General features: G+C 38.8%; 1 protein-coding gene across 4 annotated transcripts in view; it reads left to right on the top strand.

Moving 5' to 3' along the window:
- The window catches only part of INVS (inversin), an 86,572-nt gene that overhangs the window by 41,752 nt on the left and 21,338 nt on the right, over positions 1-23,482 (top strand). For 3 of the 4 annotated variants that reach the window (XM_005482913.4, XM_074547145.1, XM_026790969.2), the window contains 5 exons: positions 7,264-7,444; positions 11,065-11,174; positions 16,986-17,157; positions 21,244-21,399; positions 22,832-23,061. In XM_005482913.4, coding sequence (XP_005482970.2) covers positions 7,264-7,444; positions 11,065-11,174; positions 16,986-17,157; positions 21,244-21,399; positions 22,832-23,061 — 849 coding nt within the window. Of the gene's footprint in view, positions 1-3,969; positions 4,096-7,263; positions 7,445-11,064; positions 11,175-16,985; positions 17,158-21,243; positions 21,400-22,831; positions 23,062-23,482 lie in introns of those variants that run through there. The other variant, XM_026790970.2, reaches the window with a different exon arrangement.

Genomic DNA, 23,482 nt, shown 5'->3' with positions numbered 1-23,482 from the left:
CATTTCTGTAATACTGCTCTTTATTCAATATATTTGTAATTTGTATCCAGCTGTGAAACAATTTGTTACAAACAAAGTTTTGTCACGAACTTTGAATTTGTAGATCTGCTTTTCTGCCATGCTGAAGAAGTAAACTTGCTGCAAAAAATATATGGATCTTTGTATTTAACTGCAGACTTTTTCAAACATCGGGTAGTCAAAAGACAAATATTTTTTAAAGTTGTGATGTGTTTGGCTCAGACAAGAGCCTCAAACCCACACAGGCACTCACTCACCTGCCCTCTTTCAAGGCAGAGAAAGTAGAAGGAAGGCAAGAATGGATGTGGATGAAGATAATGCCAGCCCAGTATAGAAACAAGAGCTGCATGCAGAAAAGGAAATTTATTCACTCTTCCCACCAGCAGGCAGATGTCAGCCACTTCCGGCAAAATGGAAAAAAATCTTCAGCATGTTTATTCGTGCTTGGGAAAACAAATGGTGTAGCCATGAACGTCCTTGCTGCCCTCCCCCTGTCCCTGAGGGTTTTTGCTTAGCATGATATTATATGATATGAGGTATTGTTTGGGTCAGTTTGTGTCAAATGTCCCAGCTGTGCCCTGTCCCAATCTCTTGCTCGCCCTCAGCCCATTCACTGGGGTAAGCAGGGGAGCAGGATGTGAAAGAGAGGAATCCATGCTATTCCACAATAGCCAAAACATGGGTGTGTTATCAACAGTTTTAATCACAAAGTCCAGTTGCTGCAAGGAAAATTAACTTCATCTCAGACAGATATACTACAAAAGATCAAAAATACTTGTCTCTCTACTGAAAGTGTTCTCAAAGATTCTCTTTAGGTAATCCAGAATTATGATCATGTTTTTTGGTAGGATTTTTTTACCAGGATTTTTGGTAGACTTTTTTGGTTTAGTTGTGTTTGTAGTTTTTTGTTGTTGTTGTGTTTTTTTTTTTTTTAATCTGACAATTAAAAGAATCAGAGAATAGTTTGAGTTGGTAGGAAACTTTTTAAGGTCATCTAGTTTCACCACCCTGCCATGAGCAGGGACATCTTCAACTATATCAGGTGGCCCAGGGCCCTGTCCAGCTCTTCAACTCTTCCAGGACTGGGGAATCCACAGCTTCTCTGGGCAGCCTGTTCCAGTGCCTCACCACCCTCACAGTAGAATTTCTTCCTAATATCAAATCTAAACCTGCTCTCAGTTTAAAATCATTCCCCCTTGTCCTGTCACTCCATGCCTTTATAAATAGTCCTTCTCCAGGTTTCTTGTAGGCCCCCGTTAGGTACTGGAAGGCTGCTGTAAGGTCTTTCTGGAGCCTTCTCTTCTGCATGTGAGAACTCTCCCAGCCTTTCTGCATAGGAGAGGTGCTCCATCCTCTAATGATCTTGGTGGCCTCCTCTGGACTCACTCCAACAGTTTGATATCTTACCTGTGCTGGGGACCCCAGAGCAGTCTGAAGCACTCCAAGTGGAGTCTCAGGAGAGCAGAACAGAGGAGCAGAATCCTCACCCTCAACCTGCTGACCACACTGCTTTTGGTGCAGCCAGGGCACGTTTGGCTTTCTGGGTCACAGGCACACATTGCAGGCTCCTGTCCAACCTCTCATCCTTTACCCAGCATCCCCAAGCCCTTCTGGCAGGGCTGCTCTTGCTCTGTTCAGCCCCCAGCCTGTGATAGTGCTGGGCTTGCCCTGAGCCCTTGCCTTGCACCTTGCACTCACCTTCATTGAACTTCATGAGTTTCCCATGGGCCAGCTTCTGCTTCTTGAGCTTGGCCAGGTCCCTCTGGATGGTATCCCATCCCCCAGGCTTGTCAGCTGCACCACCCAGCTTGGTGTCATCTGCAGACTTGCTGAGGGTGCACTCAGTCCCTTCACCTGTGTCATTAATGAATACATTAAATCTCACTGGTCCCAGCACAGCCTCCTGAGGGACATCATCATTTTCCATTGGGACATTGAGACAGTGACTGCTGCTCTGGATGCAACTGTCCAACCAATTCCTTATCCATCAAACAGCCCACCCATCAAATCTCTCCAGTTTGTAGACAAGGACATTGTGAGGGACTGCATCAAAGGCTTTGCAGCAGTCCAGAAAAATAACATCCGTAGTCGTTCCACTGATGTAGTCACTCCGTCATAGAGGGCCACTGGGTTGGTCAGGCAGGGCTTGGTGAGCACCAGGTCCAGTGCCACATTCCCTCTGTTAGGGCTGTCTATCACCTGCCTTGAGAAGTTATCCTGCATTCATCCCAGGCATCTGCTGGATTCCCAATAGCTCACTGGGCTGCTTCTCTGCAAATGGCAAGGTGGTTGAGGTTCCCCAGCAGGACAAGAGCCTCCAGCACAATGCCTCCTGCAGCTGGAGCAAGAAGGTTTTGTCAGGAGGCTCCCCTTGGTCGGGCAGTCTGTAGTAGACACTGACCACAGGGTTCCTTTATTGCCTTGGTCTCTGATTCCTGCCTACAGCCTTTCTACCTCCTCATGGCTGTTCTCCAGGGACAGCACGTTGCAATCTATCCATCTGTTGTAGAAAGCAACCCCTTTGACCCTTTTTCCTGTCCTGTAGCCACACACCAGTCATGGATTCATCCCACCAAGTTTCAGTAGTGGCAACTCGGTCATGGCTTTCTTCTGGTCGTTTCCAGAGTGCTGGGTGCAGAGGTTTAGAGGCCCTTTGGCTGGGCTGGAAAGCATGTGTTCTTGATTTCATCCAGGCTTTTTTATGCATCAGCTTAATTGTTTATATTGCAATTAGTTACATCTATATGTGCTTAATAACAGAGTAAGTTAATAACAAGTTTAAATGGAAAAGTAATTTAGCTATGCTGTAAAGTTGATGATAGAGGAATGTTGTTATTAGGTAATCAATCTGTTGACTGATTTTTGTTGAGTATAAATACCTTTTTGTGCTGGTGGTAGTGCCCTGAGTTTAATTCTGTAGTAAATGCTTCTCTCCAAATTGAAGTATTTTTCTTACTTGTCTTGAAGTGACAGAGCTTCACAGCATGGACACAGCAGAGCTCACAGTCTTCCCCTCCTTTCTTAGCTGCTTTTTCCCATATTCCCCAGTTCCAAGGCAATTGTCTAAGCATCGTGTTTGATTCTCAGTCCTCTCTAGGCCTTCTAACTTTACCGTTTTTCACATTCCATATTGTATTTCTAATGGATGTACCCATAGAGTGCAAGTTCCTGTAATCTTGTGTTTTAAGGTATATTTGCATTTTAAAATTTGCAAAAACACTGTCTTGTGGTGATAGCAGGATAAAAGGCAAGTGTCTGTGTCACTGTTGCTTCCCCATTTTTAATCACATCCAACCAAACCATTTCTCTTTGCTTTCTCTAAGCACTGTGCCATTGCCCAGACAGCAATGAGGTGTCAGGGTCTGCTTCCAGACTACCTTTAGTGTCTGCTGGCCAAGTTATGAAAAACAACACTGCTGTTGTTTCTCTCTTGTTATCTTTAACACTGTGGAAGAATTCCCCAGAAATTTTTTTTTTCTGTAGTATTCCACTTTGAATTCTCCAGTGCTGCTTTACAAAAGCTTGACAAGAGTTTAGCTGCTGGTTTTATTGAGACCACAGTCTATGTTACTGAAAAATACTGTCTTGTTTTTCTGTACTCTGCCCTCTGGGTGTGGCCAAATATTGTCTTCTGTTTATAAATTCTTAAAATTAAGGGTCATCTTTCTGTTTGGTATTTGTGTAGTACATAGTCCATTGGTATTGTCAAAATAAACAATTATGAAAAGAGCTGTGCTGAATGCTGAGAAAGTAGGTTGGGTGTGCAGGGGTGACAGCTGGGCACCAATTGGTTATATCTGATACTGAAATACATGAAATACTGCCAAAACTGAACTCAACATATGTAGAAAGTAAACATGTGAAGTTTACTTTCACTCTAATTAGAGAAACTCTAATCTGGAGATCCTCTCATGGTCAACTTCCTTTTCCACCTTTCCAGATTGTGCTTGGTTACGTGAAAAACGTTGGGAAGATTTAAGGAGAAAAAAACAGCATAAGGTTCCATTATTATGATGGAAGCAACTGCTTAGTACTCTCTGTCTATTTTGTATCTCTTCTCTTTTTTTATTCTTCATGGTAAGAGACATGACATTTGTTTATACCACACTTTCCATTATTGCCTACAATTCCATTGTTCTAATTGCCACAGAAAAATGCTTAGCTTCTGTTTCTTCTCTGTATTGTGCTTAAAATATTAATACAGTATGACAGTTTAATTATAGCTAACCAAACCCACTTAAAATCTAAAGAATTATACTTGTGAATGTAGGCAGAAACAGACTTAGAAAATTTTAATTTAGGTGGCCAAAAAATTCAAAACACATGAATACTTTTAGATTAGAATATAAATAGTGGCTTTGTCATTGGAGAATCTGTACCATTTTGCATAAATAACACTTTTGAGTATGGGTATATTTCTTGGCAACGTCAGTGACTTTAAGCCAGGAGTTTTAGGATTAATTTATTTAGGATGTTGTTGTTCTTCTGGAAGGCTTGAAAATTAGCTGTCAGGATTACATCAGCAAATTATGAGTGATTTGTTTTCTTGTTTGTCCATTTTGTTCAAATACAGTCCTCTGGTGGACTTAGCATTTCAGTAATAACTTCTGTGCCTGTTATAATTCATGTTTAGCCACTCTTAAAAGTGATTCTCATAAAATGAATTTTTGCAGTAGGCTCTATGCTCCCCCTGCTGAGCTCTGTGAATAGACAAAAAGTAAGCATATTATCAGTTAGCTTTCTCTTCAGAAATATTTGAGTTAGGGAGCAACATACAAGCTTTCACTGTAGTGGTTCAGGTAAATGCTTTTGAATGCTTGTCAAAAGAACTGTTATGCAGGCTTTGATTATTGTATTTTGTGTGTGTAATAATGTTGATTGCATTTTTAGTTGAGAGTCATATTTATCAATTTTGATGTTTTTAATAGTTTATGGTTATTGTACTGATGACTACATATAATAGTGAGCTCCAATGTGTTTTATGTTAATTTTTGACTCTAACAAAATATGGTTGATGCTACTGATACTAATCTAAAACTGATGAAGTTTTTTGTCTGAGATGGGCAGCTTAATTAGCATTTAATTAGCATTGGCAGATGTTATTACTCAGATACTGTACATCCTCTTTGAAAAGGCATGCACAACAGGAGAGGTGCCTGAGGACTGGACGAAATCCAGTATCACTCCAGTGTTTTGAGAAAGCCTGGAGAAGACTGAGAGGGGATCTAATAAATGAGAAATACTTCAAGTGTGGATGTCAAGAGGATGGAGCCAGACACTTTTCAGTGGTGCTCAGCAACAGGAAAAGGGGCAATGGTACAAACTGAAACATGGAATTCCTATTTGGATATGAAGGAAGCATCTTTACTGAGATGAAAAGTGAGCATTGGAACAAGCTGCCTGGAGAGGTTGTGGAGTCTTCTTCTCAGGAGATATTTGAAACCCACCTGGACTTAATTCTGTGCAACCTGCTGTGGTTGAGCCTGCTGTAGTGGGGGGTTGGATTAGATGATCTCCAGAGACCCTTTCCAACACCAACCATTCTGTGATTCTGTGATTTGCATACAGTGTGCAATGGATGTAGCTCCTTAGATCTAGAAAACTTGCATTAACCAAATATTAGGAGGTTTAACTTGGCACCGTAAGAAAGCAAACAGTAAGAAACAAAGAATCAGGGCATTGCAGAGTTGAAGTTACTACTGCTATATTAAATTAGCCAGATTGCACTTAGAAAATATAGTGAAATATGACTCTAAATGTTTGGAGGGTTTTGAGGGTTTATTTATCCATTACATAGAAAATATAGATTGTACAACTTTGGTCAATTAGTATTTGCGTAGAAACCATAATTCTGGAATTTCCTTTTTTCTTCTTGACTTATTGTTCTCAATGTTAGATATTTGTTTTCTGTGTAATAGTTACTACACATCAAGTAATGCAAATGCAAGTGATTCTGCTGCAAATTTGTGTACCTAGTGGAGCCAAAAGGAAAGATTGCAGTTAGTTTCATGAGAAAGGGGTCAGGAACTTGCTTTTACAGTTAAGCTGCACTTACCACAATTCCTTGCTCCTCTTTCATAAATGTATTTTGATATATAGTGTGACTCTGTATTTTCAGGAGGTTTGCTTTTCTCACTTATCATGGGTTAAAATCCCCTCTAGTGTTGAAGTTAAAAATCTCAGGACTACATTCCCTTTTAATTCTGCGCAGGGTTCCCATGATTTCACTGATTTGTTCTGAATTCTTGGAGATAGAAAAGCAGACTCACTCCCTCTGATTTACTTGAACTCTTGTTTTGACAATCTGCTTCTACTCTAGATGATAAGCGTCCTGCATGCTGAGTTTCTACTGTACTATTGTTTACCACTTTTTTTAGTAATACCTCTTTTTTTCAGAAAGGTGATGTTTAAAGTTTGTGTTTCATGGGCCTTCATGATATTTGCCAATTGAAGATCTCTTAGATGCTAAGATGATGTTCATTTGCATCTGTTCCAGTCTTCTGCCTGAAAAAGAATCAGGAAGAGAAATCTCTGTAGAAGAACATTTGAGAGATGAAATTATCACAATACAAAATTATATAGCTAGGGACCTTATGTGAAAGTAATTTAGCATATTTTTTTAAGAAAACGTGATGAAAAGTCAAGTTGTATTTATTAATGCCTGTGTTACATGATCAAGTGGCTAATCATGAAACTTTAAAAGACTTTTTAAACTCAAAATTAAGCCCATTAGAAGTAGATGCTTTATTAGAAGTACTCTCTCCTGTTGGCTAGAGATGTAGACATCTCCTTTGGAAATACTTTAGGGATATAAAAAACTAGAAGAATATTGTAGTAAAAGTAATAAAATTAACTTGTGCAAAAAGGGAAGTGTTGTTGGAGAAAATCGGAATATATATATGTCATTTTCAACTTGTAAATCATGTAAGAATTTCTAGTTATTTTCATAAGAGCCAGAATTAATCTTTTAAACATCTGTTTAAGGAACCACTTGCACAGCAGACTGGTATAACTAATGGGGTATGTACCAGAAATCTGGTCTTGTACAATAATTAAGTATAAAAAAGCATTCCATAAGAAATACTTGAAAGTACCCTATACTGTAACAAAAGCATTTGGTTGTGGAGCTACTTTCTACTGAACAAAGACAGTGTAGCTCTCTGAAAAAGCACCTGTAAAGGTTGTATAGGTTTTCTTTTAAATTTAAATATTCTTAGAATTTTGTTGTTTCTTCTATTTTTGAAGGAAGCTGCACCTACAGAATCTCTGCTGAACTGGCAAGACTATGAAGGACGAACTCCTCTTCATTTTGCTGTTGCAGATGGGAATGTAGCAGTTGTGGATGTCCTGACCTCCTATGAAGGCTGCAATGTGACATCTTATGACAACTTGTTTCGAACTCCCCTCCACTGGGCAGCCTTACTTGGTAAACTGGACAGTGCTGAAGTCACTTAGTCATTAATTAACTGTACTGCTTAATCTTTCTCTTTGATTTTTATTTAATTCCAGCCTGGCAGTATGATAATTAATCTCTTAGAGCAAGAAGAGTTTCTCCTCAACCAGGATTAGAAGTTTGTGTGTAGACTGCTTATTTTAGCATCAGATTCTCCAAAGCATTGTACAATGCATCACTTCAACAGGTTATATATGCTGATGATTTAAGAACAATTAGGGTATATTGAGATTGTTGTTGCACATGCAGCCTTGATCATAGGTTTAAAAAAACCAGTTGCTCTGGAACACTGGTATCTGAAGTGGGGAATGCACAACCAAGCATGAAAGCAGCACAATCTATGGGAGTGCATGAAGAAAATGCCAGGGTTCATTTTTTATCTGAAAAGATAATTTGACTAATATTTCATATATATTTAAGCTGGCACCCTTGTTTGGTCCGTATGGAAGATGGTCACGTGGGGTTTGCAGGGTGCCTGGGGGAGCTGAGCTGCTCCGCAATGCAGAATGGTTGATGGTGGCATCACGCGTCACATGCTCACTTTCAGCCTACTGTGATGTTCTGCAGTTCATGTCGGCCTGGTTAAGTGGATTTATGATTATATTATCTAGTTTTTATTAAACTACTTCTCACAAACTAAATAAGGGCTTAAGAAGATTCCCACAAAGAAAATGCAGATACTTTGGTAATGCCAGCACAAGTAAACAGCAAAAAATGGCAGAGTTGACACTTCTAGTATAAACTCTTCATCAGACACGCTATGATAATCTAATCAGATCTGACAAGAAGTTTTATTTGTATAGAGTTCTTCTCTGTTTAGATTGTTACCCTGAGACTCAGACACTCTGTAAATTGTAACCTTGCATATGTGAATTTTGATTTGTGTTTACAAAAACTGGATCCTTGCAAAACAAGTTAAAACTTGATTAAATGTAAATAGTCTAAATGCAGAGAAACACAACCCCTAAAATGACAGACACAAAAATAATATGATTTAGAAAATTTACCTCCTATTTCCATTCAGGAGGAAAAAATAACCACTGGATAAAAGAATCTTCAAACAATCTCTCTCCCCTTTTAACTAGCTTCATCCCAATGATCCTTTGGGACACTGCAGACAAAGAATGCCAATATAAGAATCAGAATCAGATGTTCACTGGAGCGAGTTACTGCAACTCCAGTGGCAGTATACATGTAATTTGATTATGTTTATTAAAACAAAAAAGAGGGAAGGGTGTTCTCAAATTTGTATATATGTAGAGATATTGAATTTTAACAGAGAAATTGTGAAGCTTTTTAAGTGTCACAGGATCGGCTTTCCAAAGAAATATTCATTATCACTTGGTTCTGCCCAAGAAGCAAAATTTATTGCATTTTGAAATTGATTGTATTTGGGAGAAGTTTTGTCTGTTGGAAAAATGGATTGTCTAATCATTGTAGAATAAAGAGGGAAGATGTGCCAAGACCTCCAGACTATTCTGTGAACCTGATGAGGTCTCTAGGTGGCATATGCTCTTTGGGAATTTCTGATTAGTAAATCATGATTAATTTTCAGGGTTACAGTTTTAAATTGAAGGCGATGTTCTATGTAGGTCTTAAAGAGAGTGAGATGTTACTATATAGGTTAACAATAGGAGATTTAAAGCAGTGCAGGGAGGCTGCCACAACTTTTCTTAGATGTGATGGGTTGCATGTGACTGCTTCTTGAGGGCATTGCTGCTCCTCTTACCTTTTCTTTTTGCATAGATAAAAGTCTTACCAGTTATATCTCTGCTAAATGAAAGTACAACAGTAATGACAGTTCTTGACCCCATGAAATGAGTTTTAATCTTTACATTAATGGCCAAGTGAGATTCACCTTTGCACCTATTTCTTTACTGTTGCGCCCAATACAATTTTTTTTTTAACTCCTCAAGCCTTATTCTCATAGATAATTTAGCTAGACCATGTCCTCATTTTGAAGTTAGGGTCCCTTTTTCTGGTTGTCTGTCCTGAAAGTTCAGGAATCTTTTTTGTCAGGCTCGGTACTCCTAAGGTTTTTCTGCTAGGATTTCACTCCAAAGCAACTTCTTCCAGTGAACCTCAGTTTAATTCTTAGACTCTTCAGATCGGACTAGAACAGCAACATTACATTATATCTTTTTTTTTTTTTTTTTGGTTTGGATTTTTGGGTGTGTTTTTTTTTTTTTTTTTTTCATTTTTGTTGTTTTTGTAGGAAGGGACAGAATAATGTGATGTTTTGTATCCAGCTTTCTCTTAATGGCTGGCAAGCAAGAAGAGCCTTCTTGTACACCCTAAGGCCCCTAGAAAGAAAAACTGCTCTCATAACTCTTCATCCTTTTTGACCCAAGTTACTATTTTCTCCCATTTCTGATACTTCTGTACGTATAAAGTCTGAAAGTGCCATTTCACAAAAGTGGGCTTGCTTAGTCCTCCATGTCTTAGGTTTTAAAGAGCTACAGAGCACAACTGTGTCACAGCTTCATTCTGGAACTGTTGGTGGTTTCATTAAAAATAATCTACTGCTAGCAGGAAGGTTTACCTACCTTTTCATTTATTCTGAAGTGATTCAAGGCAACTGTGCAAAAGTAACAAGGGGCAAAATTGATTGCTTTTCTGACATATGAGGTACTGAAGGTTTTCACCTGTAAAATCAGAGTGGTTTTATAGTATTGCTTGAAATACCAAATCATTAAGATACTCTGTGAGCTGCATATGCTGACAGGAACAAGTATATGAACGGACTGGTTGGCTTTAGTGGCAATATACTGTACTTGTCTTTGTTTTCCTGTCTGTGAAGTGAATATAAAGTTTACCCATCCTCCAAAAGTGTTGTTGTTTTAATCTCAAAATATTTTGATCAGTTTTTATGAAGGAGTTGTGTGTGAGCTTGTTTATAGCAGCTGGTAGTAGGCTAGCCTCTGATTGTGCTATACATTCTGGGATGAAATTTTGGTTAAATAAAACCTGAGTGAAGAATTTACACTTGATTTCTGTAAAGCAATGTGATGTGTGATGAAATTGTCAACATTGATTTAGCTTGTCTTTTAATGCAGATGGACAAATGCTCATCATCATCAGCCTATGCTCACTTTACTGTTTCTGACTGACCTGTCACTCAAATGCAGCATCTTAACTAAGTTATTATAAGCTTTTTTGGAAATATTCAACCACTTCATTAAGAGGTTAATATCATAGCTGTCAGACCAGTTACTGCCGGTTTCTTTATTTAGGGAAAAGCTCTAGTGATTTTGGTTAAAAGAAATTTTGTATTTATAAGTCATTCTGATTTATAAATGCCCCCCAAAAATGACAATACAGAGTAGGGCACTGGACCACTATTGGGAATAAAGTACATGCCAGACTTAATAGTTCAAATATCAAGTCTTATGTTTCTCTCTTACATTTAAACTATAATGGCTACAACACAAATATGTGACTATTTGTGAAAGTCTGTTCATTTTATTCTGTTTTGTTTCAGTTTAGGTTTTTCATTTGTCAGTGATGGTTTTTTTTTACCTTTTTCTTAACTAGGCTTTTTTGTGACTTTAAGGTTTGATACCAATTTGTTTTTATTACATTATTTTTCTCAGGTCATGCACAGATTGTCCATCTCTTACTAGAAAGAAATAAGTTTGGAACTATCCCATCTGATAGCCAAGGTGCAACACCCCTACATTATGCAGCGCAGAGCAACTTTGCTGTAAGTAGAACATACCCTAAGTGTGAAGTAAACATATTTTGCTGAAATCTTTATAGTTTAGCAGAGTGTTTGAGTTGTTTTTGAAATCATATAAACACAGTGTTGTTGGCATGAGTTAATTCAGAGTTCTCCTATGTAATCTGATACCAATGTGGTTGATTTCAAACTATTAAAGATAGATGTACAAAAACTAACTTTCTTTACAAAAAAGGCCCTTTGAGCTGTATGTTTGCATCACAAAATACAATAGTCATTCAGTTACTTCAACAGAAAGCAGAATGGCACCTACTATTTCACAGTGCTTTCAGGTTTTAGGGCTCATTATAATGAAGTCTAAGCAGTTATGAGGTATCTAGAGTAAGATGACCTGTAGGAATATTTGCACAGCTGCTGCAGGACCAGTCAAACCAGTCTTTGCATTCAAGAAGGTAATTAATTTATGAATATTTGGCATTATGAATGAACTGTTGTCTCATGAAGCACAGCTAAAGAGTTGAGTGCCTTTTGTCAAAATTCTTCAGGAACACGGTATTTTTAAAATTTTTAGAAATATTTTTTAAACTCAGACAACAAAGAACATTGGTTTCTCAGACAGCTTAATTCTTATACTTTCGTATCATAGGTCTGTTTTTTTTTTCCAGAGCAAGTTCAGATACAGTAGAGCCAAGTATAAAACTCAGCACTTCACTGATTGCCAGTCACAGATGTTGCAGAAGTAGTTCTCAAGCACTGGAAATTAAGAAAGCTTTTCATAAGCTCCTTTATCTCTCATAGTTTTCATACCCTCCCTTTATAGAAAGACTTGTTTAGTGTCTAATTAATGTAATAATTACATAGTCCACATTGCAATATTTTCTTATCAGGGATAATAATTTGTGTCTTTCTTACATACCTACCTGTTAACAAGGAAAAAAAAGAAGGAGAACTTAAGTGCCCCTGAGAACAATTCAAGTTAACAAATCTAAAAATAGTATTGAAAGAGGGAACAGAACAATCAATAGTTTTGCTCCCAAATGAGTTTTGGGATGTTGGTGGCATTTTTCTGGAGATGGTCATACTAAGACCATCCAAATTGTGGTGGTTTGACCAGGAAGGAGTGGGAATTCTGGGAAGCTGTGGTCAAACCAATGAAGGTTTTGGGTTTGAGACTGGCACCCGGTGTAGCCAGTGGGGTTTGGACACACCTCCGAGAATACACAGGGGTTAAAAGCAGGGCACTGCCCTTGGCACTCTCTCTTTGGGACATCGCGGCGAAGAGGTCAGATCTCTCCCCCGTCCAGACCGCTGCTGCTGGGCGGGGGAGGGGCAGCCACGTGGTAGGCCCGGGGCCTGGACAGAGATGGGGGTTGAGGGGGCTTCGAGGATGGAAGGGTGGAAGATCCCAGGGAGTCAGCCCTCGGGCAGCCATCCCCCCCCAGGAGAGAGAGAGAGAGAGAGAGGAGAGTCGGCGTCTGAATGTGATAGCAGCCGCCCAGGAGGAGAAAGGGGAGGGAAGGGCGCAGCCTGGCCGGTGGAGCAGCAGCACCTGTGGGAGTACCAGCATTCTACCAGCATTCTGAGATAGACAGAGACTGAAAACTTTTAACCCTTTCTTTCATGATTGGGGCCTTGCAAAAATGCTAATCCTCCTCGAAGCTGAATAAGAAGGGAGATAAGAGATGAGATGAGACAAGGACCTGGCCCGAAGAACGTGGAGATGATTGGATGGAGAGAGATGATTTGGAGTGGCCTTTTGGCTGGACTTTTCTTGTGGCCATGGACTCAGTTGTTCCTGTGACACAGACTGCATTTAGGGGGAGGCAGTGCCTCAAAACCAGGAGGGTTCATTCGTGAGGACCCCCCGGCCCCAGGGGGTTGGAAAAATATGGGGGGGACAGATGTCCCAAAGCAGAGACTGTGCCTTTTTGGAGTGAGACAAGGCATCCTTGAAAGACAACCCTAAAAGCAGCTCTGGCCATGTCTCAGTGGTGAGAGCACTGGGCATGGAAGGAAGATGTCACAAGCGGCAAAAGGACTTTTTCCGGGCGGTGCCGAAGTGACAAGGAAGCACACGAGGTTTCAGTGTGTTTCCAGGAGAAGCCTATGGAACAAGAAGGACTCCTTTCCTCTTCATGAACTGCAGTTTGAGTATACTAAAGTGTGGGGCCAAGGCTGGGCAGTTAATTTGGGAGAATGTATCGGATTGGGAAAGTCAGGTAGTGGGGAGGAGGAAAGTTTTTTTGTAAGGTTTTCAATTTCTTTTTTTTTTCCTTTTCCTTATAGTCTTTCCCTATTTTCCTGTAGTTTAAGTAATAAAGTGTTCTTTATGTTTAAGTTAGAGCCTGTTTTGCTTATTCCTGGTCACATCTCACAGCAGACACCAGGGTGAGGAATTTTCATGGGGGGCACTGGCTCTGTGCCAGGCTCAAACCATGACACAAATGTTTTTTAAATTCAGATTTTCAATAAAACATATTTCTCTGTGTAATCTTCACTTTAGAGAATTATTTGGTCATGCTGATTTTTGTTGATTTAAGGCTGTGTACAATTTGGGCCTAACACATTTAAAATATTTGTGTTGTAAAAGCCTTTCTTTCATGTTTGAGCTAAACTCATAGAAAAAAAATATTTATCAACTGGTGATTATCTCCACATTCTTTTATCTTGGTTTTTTTTTAATTCTTTTCTATATTGATGTATTCCTAAAAAGATTTTTCATACTGGTTTTCTTTGCCTAGGCTTGATTCAGTGAAATGAAACATATTCATTATGTTGCTCCCTTTTGATCCCATCAGCCAGCCAAATTGTGATATCATCTGTGTTTTAAGGGGAAGTGAAGTACATGGTGGAATCAGACATTCTTTTGTAATCTTCTGTACTTACAATGAATGTACTGTTTCCCATCTTATGTGAAAAACCACACAGGAGAGTTTCATTCAGATCTGCAGGCCTCTTTTAGCTGGTGATGTACTCAACAGCCCCTTCCTAAATTATGTCTGGAGTCTGTTTTCACCAATCCACTTGTTTCTGAGCACCACTATTTGCCTTTTCGCCTCCTTTACATGCAAATCATTGAGTAATTCCCACCACTGCACTCCATATACATGGTCAAACTACTGAGTGGAGATACATTCATGTTTGTTCTGGCAGTAGCATCTCTGTGCTCATGGTTTGAGAGCCACATTGTTCTATTCAGTCTGCCCAGTTTTAGGTGTAGTTTTTCTCAGGTAAAATGTGATGTTTCTTAGTCTCTAACAAGAGGAAAGTTTGTATAATATGACATTTTTAGGTTTTTTAAAGACTGAAGAGATTTAGCCAGCACTTAATTTATGTGAAGCATTTGTTCCCTAAGACTAACTTATCCCCACTTACTGTAGACAGGAAAAGTTCTAGAAGAAAAGACATTACCCACTATAACCACCCAAAGTTAGATGTCTTGGGTATCCCAAGGAGGTCCCAAGAAACGCTGCTATTTAGATTTTTGAACTTGATGTGTGAAGGAAGATCAGAGAATCTTTATTTCCAGATCACAGAATATTCTGAGTGGGAAGGGACCCACAAGGATCAAGTCCAGCTCTTAAGTGAATGGCCCAAACAGGGATTGAACCCAGGTGTTATTAACACCACGCTCTAACCAACTGAGCTAAGATGCTCCCTTCATATTGATTTTAGTATGCAGGACTAAATTTTTATTTCCTGAATTTTATCAGAGGTGTTCAAAACAATGTCCTTTCCTTTCATGTATTTATATAGATTGATCTAGTAAATGAAATGTGGATACCCCTGTCTTATTTTTAAATATTCAAAAATAATATGTAGTATTTTTCAGTTTCCTGATAGCACAGAATTAAATGTTTCATGTTTAGCTCTCTCCTGTACTGGTATTTTTCAGATTTATTGTTTTTTATGTTGTTTCCTCCATTTGTTTTAGTAGTTTTAGAACACATGTAATCTTTCATATAATACATGTAGAATTAAATAGATTGATACTTCTATTTCCTGATTTGTTAGTTATCCTGGTGTAATTTAATTTTGTTTTGTTTTCAAGTTGTGGTAACTTCATTTTGGAAAATAATGCTTATAGTACTGTGGAATTTTCTTCTACTTTTTCCAATTAAAAAGCTGTAGGAAAGAAAGAGTCATTGAAAGAAGCGTTGCTTTGCCAAAACTTAGCGGAAAAATAAAATATTTGTATTTTTTAGAATGTTTGCCTCAGCACTGAAGAAATGCAGCCTTTGCAGTGCTTTTCACTCAGCAGGATTTCCAGCAGGGCAGAGCCCTGGGAGGGTGCTGAGTTTCTGGCTAATGAGAGGCTGTTTGTGCCTGAGGTGTGGTGGTGGTCAGTGTGAGAGCACAGAGATATAAACTCATGCTGGGTTTGTGTGGAAAGCTTTGTGCTTCCATCTCTCCCTGCTTCTTCCTGGACCTTTTCACAGTAAACTGCTAGTTCAGACCTAAATTCACAAAGCTGTGAGGATCCTAGATCAGTAGCATAAGATAAATGAGATATTTCCTATTTCTTTAGAGGGATGAAATAGTAGGTAGTAGTGAAAAAACAAATCCAAATTGATCAATGGTACTTAAGCATTCAAACACTTTCACGATTAAAATGATTTAGTTCATTCTAGCCAGGAAATTCTTGTCCTGCCAAGAGTAGGGGGGTAGCTATTGTGGGGTCACACAGAAGAAAGGTTAAGATAGTATTAATAATAAAATATAAATATAAAATAATGAAACCTGGGGTTTTTTTCAGGTTTTTATTGGCTAGCCTACCAGTGACTCATATCAGATGTTTCCAAGCTGTTAAATACATGGCCTTTTAAGGCATTAGATAGAAAAGGGAAAATCTTCCTTTTTAGTTGTTTTCTAATAGTTGTGATTTTCTCTCCCTTCCTTTCCTGGGTGACTCATTAAGAATCTAGCAGCAGGTTAAACAGTGGACTTGTTTGCTGACAGCTTAACACAAACACAGCATTTAAAGAAATCATTATTTTTTTCCTTGATTTGAAATTTTAGTTTAACTGTTACAGTGAAAAGACTGGACTCAGGTGTAAAGATTTCCTTAATATATTCTGAAATATAGTATTTCAGTAATTAGTAACCTAATTACTAAACATGAGGAAATATGTCTATGTTGGCCCCTCCTTTTTTTTAACAGTCAAAATATTAGAGAAAGGCAAAGTAAAATATTTGCATGTGCAATTGTATTTATAATTGGAGAGAAAAAAATATATTGGGAAAATATTTTGAAAGAGCATTGTGTTCAGGTTTAGGTTGGACATCAGAAGGAGTCCCATCACAGACAGGCTGATGGAATGTTGGAATGGGCTGTCCAGGGAGGTGATGGAGTCCCTGTAGGTATTTAAGGAAAGATTGGCTGTGGCACTCAGTGCCATGGTCTGTTTGCCGCAGTGGTGTTGGGTCATAGGTTAGGCTCAATGATCTCAAGAGGTCTTTTGCAGCCTAAAGGATTCTGTAATTTTTTCATCACAGCATTACTATCAGGTTTGGATAAACCCATGATATTTTTCCCATCGCTTTCTTCACAGAGACTACAGTGTCTTCTGCTTCCTTGTGACGAACACATCGTATTTGACACAGAAAAGAAAAAAGTGTTAAATGACAGTGTTAAACTCATAGTTAAGGGTGCACTATGATCATTGACGAGGGAAAAGGCGTAGCAGAAGATGCAGTGTTCCTGTTGAGCAGTTACTCTTTATAAACATAAAAGGAAAAATGAATTGATTTGCTTCATAAACAGCTACATGAGACAATGGTTTCTTGTTGTTGCAGATTCCTTTTAATGTTAATTTCAACAGTATGTCTTTTCAGGAAACAGTTGAAGTATTTTTGAAGCATCCTTCTGTAAAAGATGACTCAGATCTTGAGGGAAGAACATCCTTCATGTGGGCAGCTGGCAAAGGCAGTGATGATGTCATTAGGACTATGCTGACTTTAAAATTGGATATTGATATCAATATGACAGACAAATACGCCGGCACAGGTAAGATGCTTTACAGTAAAGAGCCACTGCATGTTTCCAATCTGTGTGATTTCCACCAAGTGGAAATATTGATAGAATCTGTATTAATGTTTTTCTATGTGTACTTCTGTATTAATGTTTTTCTAATGTGTACTTCAATCCTGAAAACATTTCTGCATTATCGTAATTATACGTGACAGTCAAGTCTTTGCCTTATTGTGGGAAAGAAACAAATCTTTTCTGCACAGATTGGAACAGTTCATTTGAAGTGTAGAAAGAAGAAATGTACTGCAACGCTATTTAGTTAACTCTGTAATCCTGTGAAAGGAAGAGCTGTTCTGTAATTTGAAAAATAACATGAAACATAGTTGCATAAACAGTACTCAAATACTTTGAAACAATATGGAGCAAACTAACCACGGAAGTAGCTAAATTATCATGAAAATCATTCCATAGTTATTTTTAAAATTTTTAAAGAGAGTGAAATAAAGATTAGATCTGTTGCACTTCTGTTGTGCAAGCAAGAGATCAAACTTGATATCCCCCAAATTTATCATCTTGTTATCTGCCTGAAACAAAAGTAGGCGACGCAGTGCTTCAGAATTCAAGTGTGCAAGTAATGAAATACAGAATTTCCTGTAGTAACTATGAATTTGTCTCCTTTAAGGAAAAAAAAAAAATTGGTAGAAATATTGTACCTATGCAATGCTTTCAACAAAAACAGAATAACAGTTTTGACAGGTGAGAGAGACAGGTGTTGAAGTGTTTATGTATTCAGCAGCATTGGAAATCTAGGTAGAGTTGTATAGTATGCTGATGGCATCTGAATGAAAAATCAGGAAAATATGGGTATATTTGGTATAAATTTGTGGGGGGGGGGTTGATAGCAGGGATGCAGAGTAAACTGTGGGTAGAGAGATCAGGAACTGCGCAATGCCAGATACAGTCACAGAGTTAGAAGTGCAAAATATATATGTCAGGGTTGTGTTCAGGATTTGAAACTTAGTATGCATCAATATTGAATTTTTAAAGTTTCCTTTGATTATATGCTGGATCTTAACAAAAGCAATTTGCAGTTAACATAAAATTTTGTTTAAATATCTAAATTATTGTTTTTCTTACAATGTAACACATACTCAATACATCGGTCTTTCCAAGTTGTGATAGTTTGAAATTTTTGAGCGTAGGAAATAGTGCAACAAATAAAATCTCAGTCTTCATGTTTGATTGCAGTACAAACTAAATATTCTAAAATTTTGGTCTTATTTCATCTTTTATTAGTTTCACCTACACTCGCTACTTCATGACAGTTCCCTTTCAAATAACTCTCAGTATTTGCTTCAGACCTTAAGGTGCAGCAATGTTGCTGTTACTGTGCAAACCTCCTTACAAAGGGTATTTTTTTTTCTTTGCAGGCAGTAATCAGTAATTACATACCGTGTTTCTGAAATTACTCAGGTGTGGATTTCATGCTTGAATAATTCAGGTGGTTGGCTTTATTATCTTTCAGTCTTAAACCTTTCCTAGCGGTGATATGTAATCACCTTTTAATCTCGGTTTCCTTGTAGGGCTTTTAATCCAAGGAAATGAATGGATTTTCCATTTGCTCGGGAGTGCCGCTGTGTAGAGCTCAGGAGCAGCCTGGCAGTGGGGAGCTGTGCTGCCGAGCAGCCCGAGCTTCACCATTGTGCCAGCGAGCGCACAGCCTGGGCTTTGTTGTAGCCAGCTCTGAACAGAAAAGGAAGCCCACCACTAAATCACTCTCTGATTTATTTTCTTTAATCATTCCCAAGGATTAGTGAGGGAGAAGCAGTGTTGCGTTGGGACAGGAAACTATGCACTGATAGAAAATAGCGCGCATGCCTCCGTGCCTGGGATACAGTTGCTGAGCAGAGTTCAAGGCTGTGTTTTTCTGACTTTTGTGTGCACACTCGGTTCAGCTCGGTTGTAATGTTGCGTTAACGCAGCCTTTTGCATTTACTCAAAAAGAGCAAGCTCTCCATTGAGCTCTGCTAGAACATCCAGACTCTGGGCATTGTGTAGGAGAATGACACCAAGGGAAAGGAATTTCCCTCCTCTCAGAGATCCGCGCTGCAGGAGCAGTACAGGGGCAGCTTTATAGCTCTGCCGTCACTGCGCACAATGGAGAGGGCTCTGTCTGTCGGCTGAACAAAGGACTCATTGTCACCAGCTGGCTGAAGAATCTCTTCAGTCACCGTGACTCCATCACAGAAAATTTGGCTTACAAGAAAATATTGAGCACAAAGTGCGAAACAAGATGCCTGCGTCAGAATGAGTGATAGGGGGGAAGAACTGGCCAAGCTGACACAGCAGCTCTTTTTCTATTGTATTGTTACACACACCCCATGTGTCATCTGATGGAGTGGTTTACTGCCTCTGGTTTCATAAGGGATTCAGGACAAAAACCAGAACCTAGAGTTTATTGTGAGGTCAGAGCACAGAAAGCAGGCCCATCCAAATGTACGAGCGGCAGGGATCTCATTGCTGTCCAATTCCTACTGATAGCCACCCACTCGCAGGGGCTGCTGCACAGGCACTCCCTGCTCACCCGCGCAAGGAGCTCTGCTGCGCCTGCAGGCTGCTGCACTCGGACTGAAATCAGCGTCCTCTCAAAGGCATGATGTCCGTTTTCACTCCTCACAGTGTCTCTGGCTCTGACCCCAGTGCTTAGTCCGTGTCACAATGTTACTGTCACTTATTTTGTGACTGTTTTAAGTCACAAGACTGTTTTAACCCAGCGCACCAGGTGGATTCGGGTCAATGACAGCATGAACAACCTGAGCATTTCAGTAGGGCCTGTGTAACAGGTTGTGCTGGGTTACTGTCTCATAATACTGGTTGCAATCAGTAGCTGGCAAATATAAAAATGCTGGTTTTATATTCTGCCTGTGGTTCAAGAAGCTGCTCCTTCTAATGCTGGTCTTTGTGATGTGTGTTTCTGTATAATGCCTCTGCTGGATCCTGACCCCTCTCTTAACACTGAAGAAAGGTGGACATGCAGATAGTGTTCACAGCCCCACATTTTGCTTGCATGAGCAGATTCAGTTCTCACTAAGCATGAATTTTTCTGAAATTTCATGGGGAGATATGAATTCACTTTATTAAATGCACACTTATAAGCCACACTGTTTTGTGGTTTTATTCTACATTATTTTGATTTTACTGTCCCTAATATATTCTACATTTAAGGCAGCATGAGAATGTATTGGTCTGATTTGACCGCTGACTGTAGGAAATAACCCAAAGCATTTTGAAGTCAAACTGTAAGGGAAGCCACCAATACATGTGCTCTCCATTGGTTTGGAATCTCATTGCTCTGTGCAGTTCTTCTTTCCTTCAAAAAGAGCCTTGAACTGGTCATCCACAGCTCTGGCTGACAGTGCCTGCAGAATGCTGTGTTAGGCAATAGCAACTCCCGTTACAGGGCACCACATCTTTACCTGAGTTCTGAAGTATCTGAAGTAGCAGCATCTGGTTTTTCTGCAATCTTTTTCTTGAGGAAAACAGGGAGACAGAGATACTGTGCAAGATATGATGGTGTTGCTACATAATTTCGTATAAAATTTTCTCCAAGTGGTTCCGAAACAAAAGCCGGAGGCAAGGAGGAGTAGGAACAGCTGGGTGGTTTTCTGAAGTTAGTTTTAATTGAGACAACTTTGCTTACTTGAAAGAAAAAAGTCATTTTCAGGAAAGCGTTGAAGAAATAATGAAAGCTTTCTTTCACTGATGATGAGCAATCTCAGAAATGCCACAAAGCAGAGGCAGAAGTAAATCATGTTATGTTCCCTTTATCAGAAGCTGCTATTCTTCCACAAATCCTCACTACAAGCGAATCTTGGTGGTGTTAAATGTGAAATTTCTATTTGTGCAAGTTAGAAACATGTTTCAGGGCTGATAGTTTTTCTGCTTGTTGCTTGTATGGCAAGAAAGTGTTGTTACGTCATCACTTCTTCAGTTTCTTGAGGCTGAAAAGTACTTTTTCCACCAAAATTGTTGTAATTAGTTTTTATTTTGACTGTTCTAGTTGTGGACCTCTAAAACTCATGGTATTGTGGTTTCTTTTTGCCTACTCCTTTATTCTTCCAGCCTTACACGCTGCTGCCCTTTCTGGCCACGTCAGCACAGTGAAGCTGCTGCTGGAGCACAAAGCCCAGGTGGATGCCCTGGATGTGATGAAACACACCCCCCTCTTCAGAGCCTGTGAGATGGGTCACAAGGAGGTGATTCAAACACTCATCCAAGGTCAGCTCTCAGGGCTTTCCAAACCTGTTCAGGAGTTCTGCTGCCGCCTCCTGTGGGGATGGGAAATAAACAGCTGAGCAGGAGGTGGGCCAGGAAATTGCTTCTCTAAAGCAGGTTTTGTTTGTAAATTCCCCTTGTGAATCTAAAAGATTATCAGGGTTGTGCAAAAATGGCTAGAAGTGTTAAATACAAAACTTTCAAAATTGGGATTGTTCTTTTCAAAGCTCATTTCTGCCCAAGCCTTTGCAAGTACATTCTAGTCTCTCAAACCAACTCTTCCCCCAGCAAGTCCTTTCTTTCTTTTGTTTTTGTTTGGGTTTTTTTTCCCCAGTAAATAAGACCAAATTAAGCTTTCTTCACTTTTGTGAAAAACGATTTTTAGGGTTCTTTGAAGACTTTTTAAGTGAGTCTTTATTTTTTTAATGTAGATAGATATCAAAAGTCTTAATCATTAATATGTTCTTCTGTTGGTTTTTAAAAACAGTATTTTGTTTGTAGACAGAAGTAGGATTTAACAAAGTACACAGTTTTAGATAACTAAAATATCTGCTGAAGGGTAAGAAGTGCAGTGAAAGAACAGTGGCATCTTAGATGCAAAATTCTGTCATTTTAGCTTCCCAGAAACATCTCCTTCCTACTTCATTGGGTAGATGAATTATCCAGGCTAAAGTTTGCAAGTTTTCTATCAACCAGCCTTTCTTACTGAAAAGTGTTTTTCCTTCCATGATCTGCTGGGCATGTTTTAACCTCCTGTTATGCTCTTCCCCCCATGCCATTTAGCTTTTGTAGATGCAAGAGGTTTGTCTATCAGAATCTCAATTGTGTTTAATTAAATATTTTATGATATAGAGAGTAATTGTTACTGGTTGGTTCAAGTTCTTGTATTTGTGGAGTTTTACTTCTGTACACAATTTTTACATCTTTCAATAACATATAGAGACATAAATTATTTGCATAAAAGAGTCCTAGCATGCTTGAATTTAAAAAAATAAGCTTATTTTAAAAATTATTATTACATTGTGAATATTTCATCTTGTCTGCTTTAGAGATTTAAAAACATCTAATCTGAAATCGAATTTTTAGAAGCTATTTTGTTGTTAAGAAAGAAAGGTTCTACTGAAAATTCATAGACCTAAAGCAAATAAAATAGATTTTTCATAGGCAATTGATAAGTCTGGATTTTCTAAAGCATATTAGAGGATAGTCAGAAGATGATAAAAAAGTTAGATGTCTGACCTTCTTTGAAACTGTTTCATTCCAAATTAATTTTTATTTAAGTTTTAAGATTTGAGTAACAAAATTGAAGTTGTTTTCTGAAATACTTCTCTAAATTGTCAGTTTATGAAATAAGTTCTAGTTGTACATAAACTCACTCTTTTCTTAGCATTCAATGGTATTTTCTTTTTGTGCTCAAAAACGTATGTTTTTACAGGAGGAGCAAGAGTAGATTTGGTTGACCAGGATGGGCACTCACCCCTTCATTGGGCAGCCCTGGGAGGAAATGCTGACGTGTGCCAAATCCTGATAGAAAATAAAATCAACCCCAATGTGCAGGATTATGCAGGTAGAACACCTCTGCAGTGTGCTGCTTATGGAGGTTACATTAACTGCATGGTGGTGTTGCTGGAAAACAATGCAGATCCAAATATTCAGGATAAAGAGGTATGTTGTTCTTCTTCACTGGTCTGTCGATAACTTTAGAACAACCATAAATCAAAACATTTTTCTTTTCTTCAAAGTCATTTTCTTTTCCAGGACAGAGAAACATCTGTGCTGCTGTTTGTCACAAAAGGAAATGCATCCTGATGTCATTTTCCCTAAGCCTTCACTTCTAAAATTTCGAAAGAAAAGTAGTATTTGAATATGTAGTATGAAGACTGGTATTCTTCCAGACCACTTTTGGTTTTTCCTCATTGAAGTGTGATGATATGAGGAGTCATATTAATGATCTGATTTCTGCTATAATTCCTTATTCACAGCTGATACGGGAATGTGATTTTAGTCTGTTCTCCAGAATAGAGAGAGCAAGAAAGTAAGGTACTGCGAGTGAGATTGCACAATAACTGCTTCAATTGCTTGTCCA

Source organism: Zonotrichia albicollis, chromosome 1, assembly GCF_047830755.1.
Source record: "Zonotrichia albicollis isolate bZonAlb1 chromosome 1, bZonAlb1.hap1, whole genome shotgun sequence".
NCBI lineage: Eukaryota > Metazoa > Chordata > Aves > Passeriformes > Passerellidae > Zonotrichia > Zonotrichia albicollis.
This window is presented reverse-complemented; position numbering and strand designations above follow the sequence as displayed.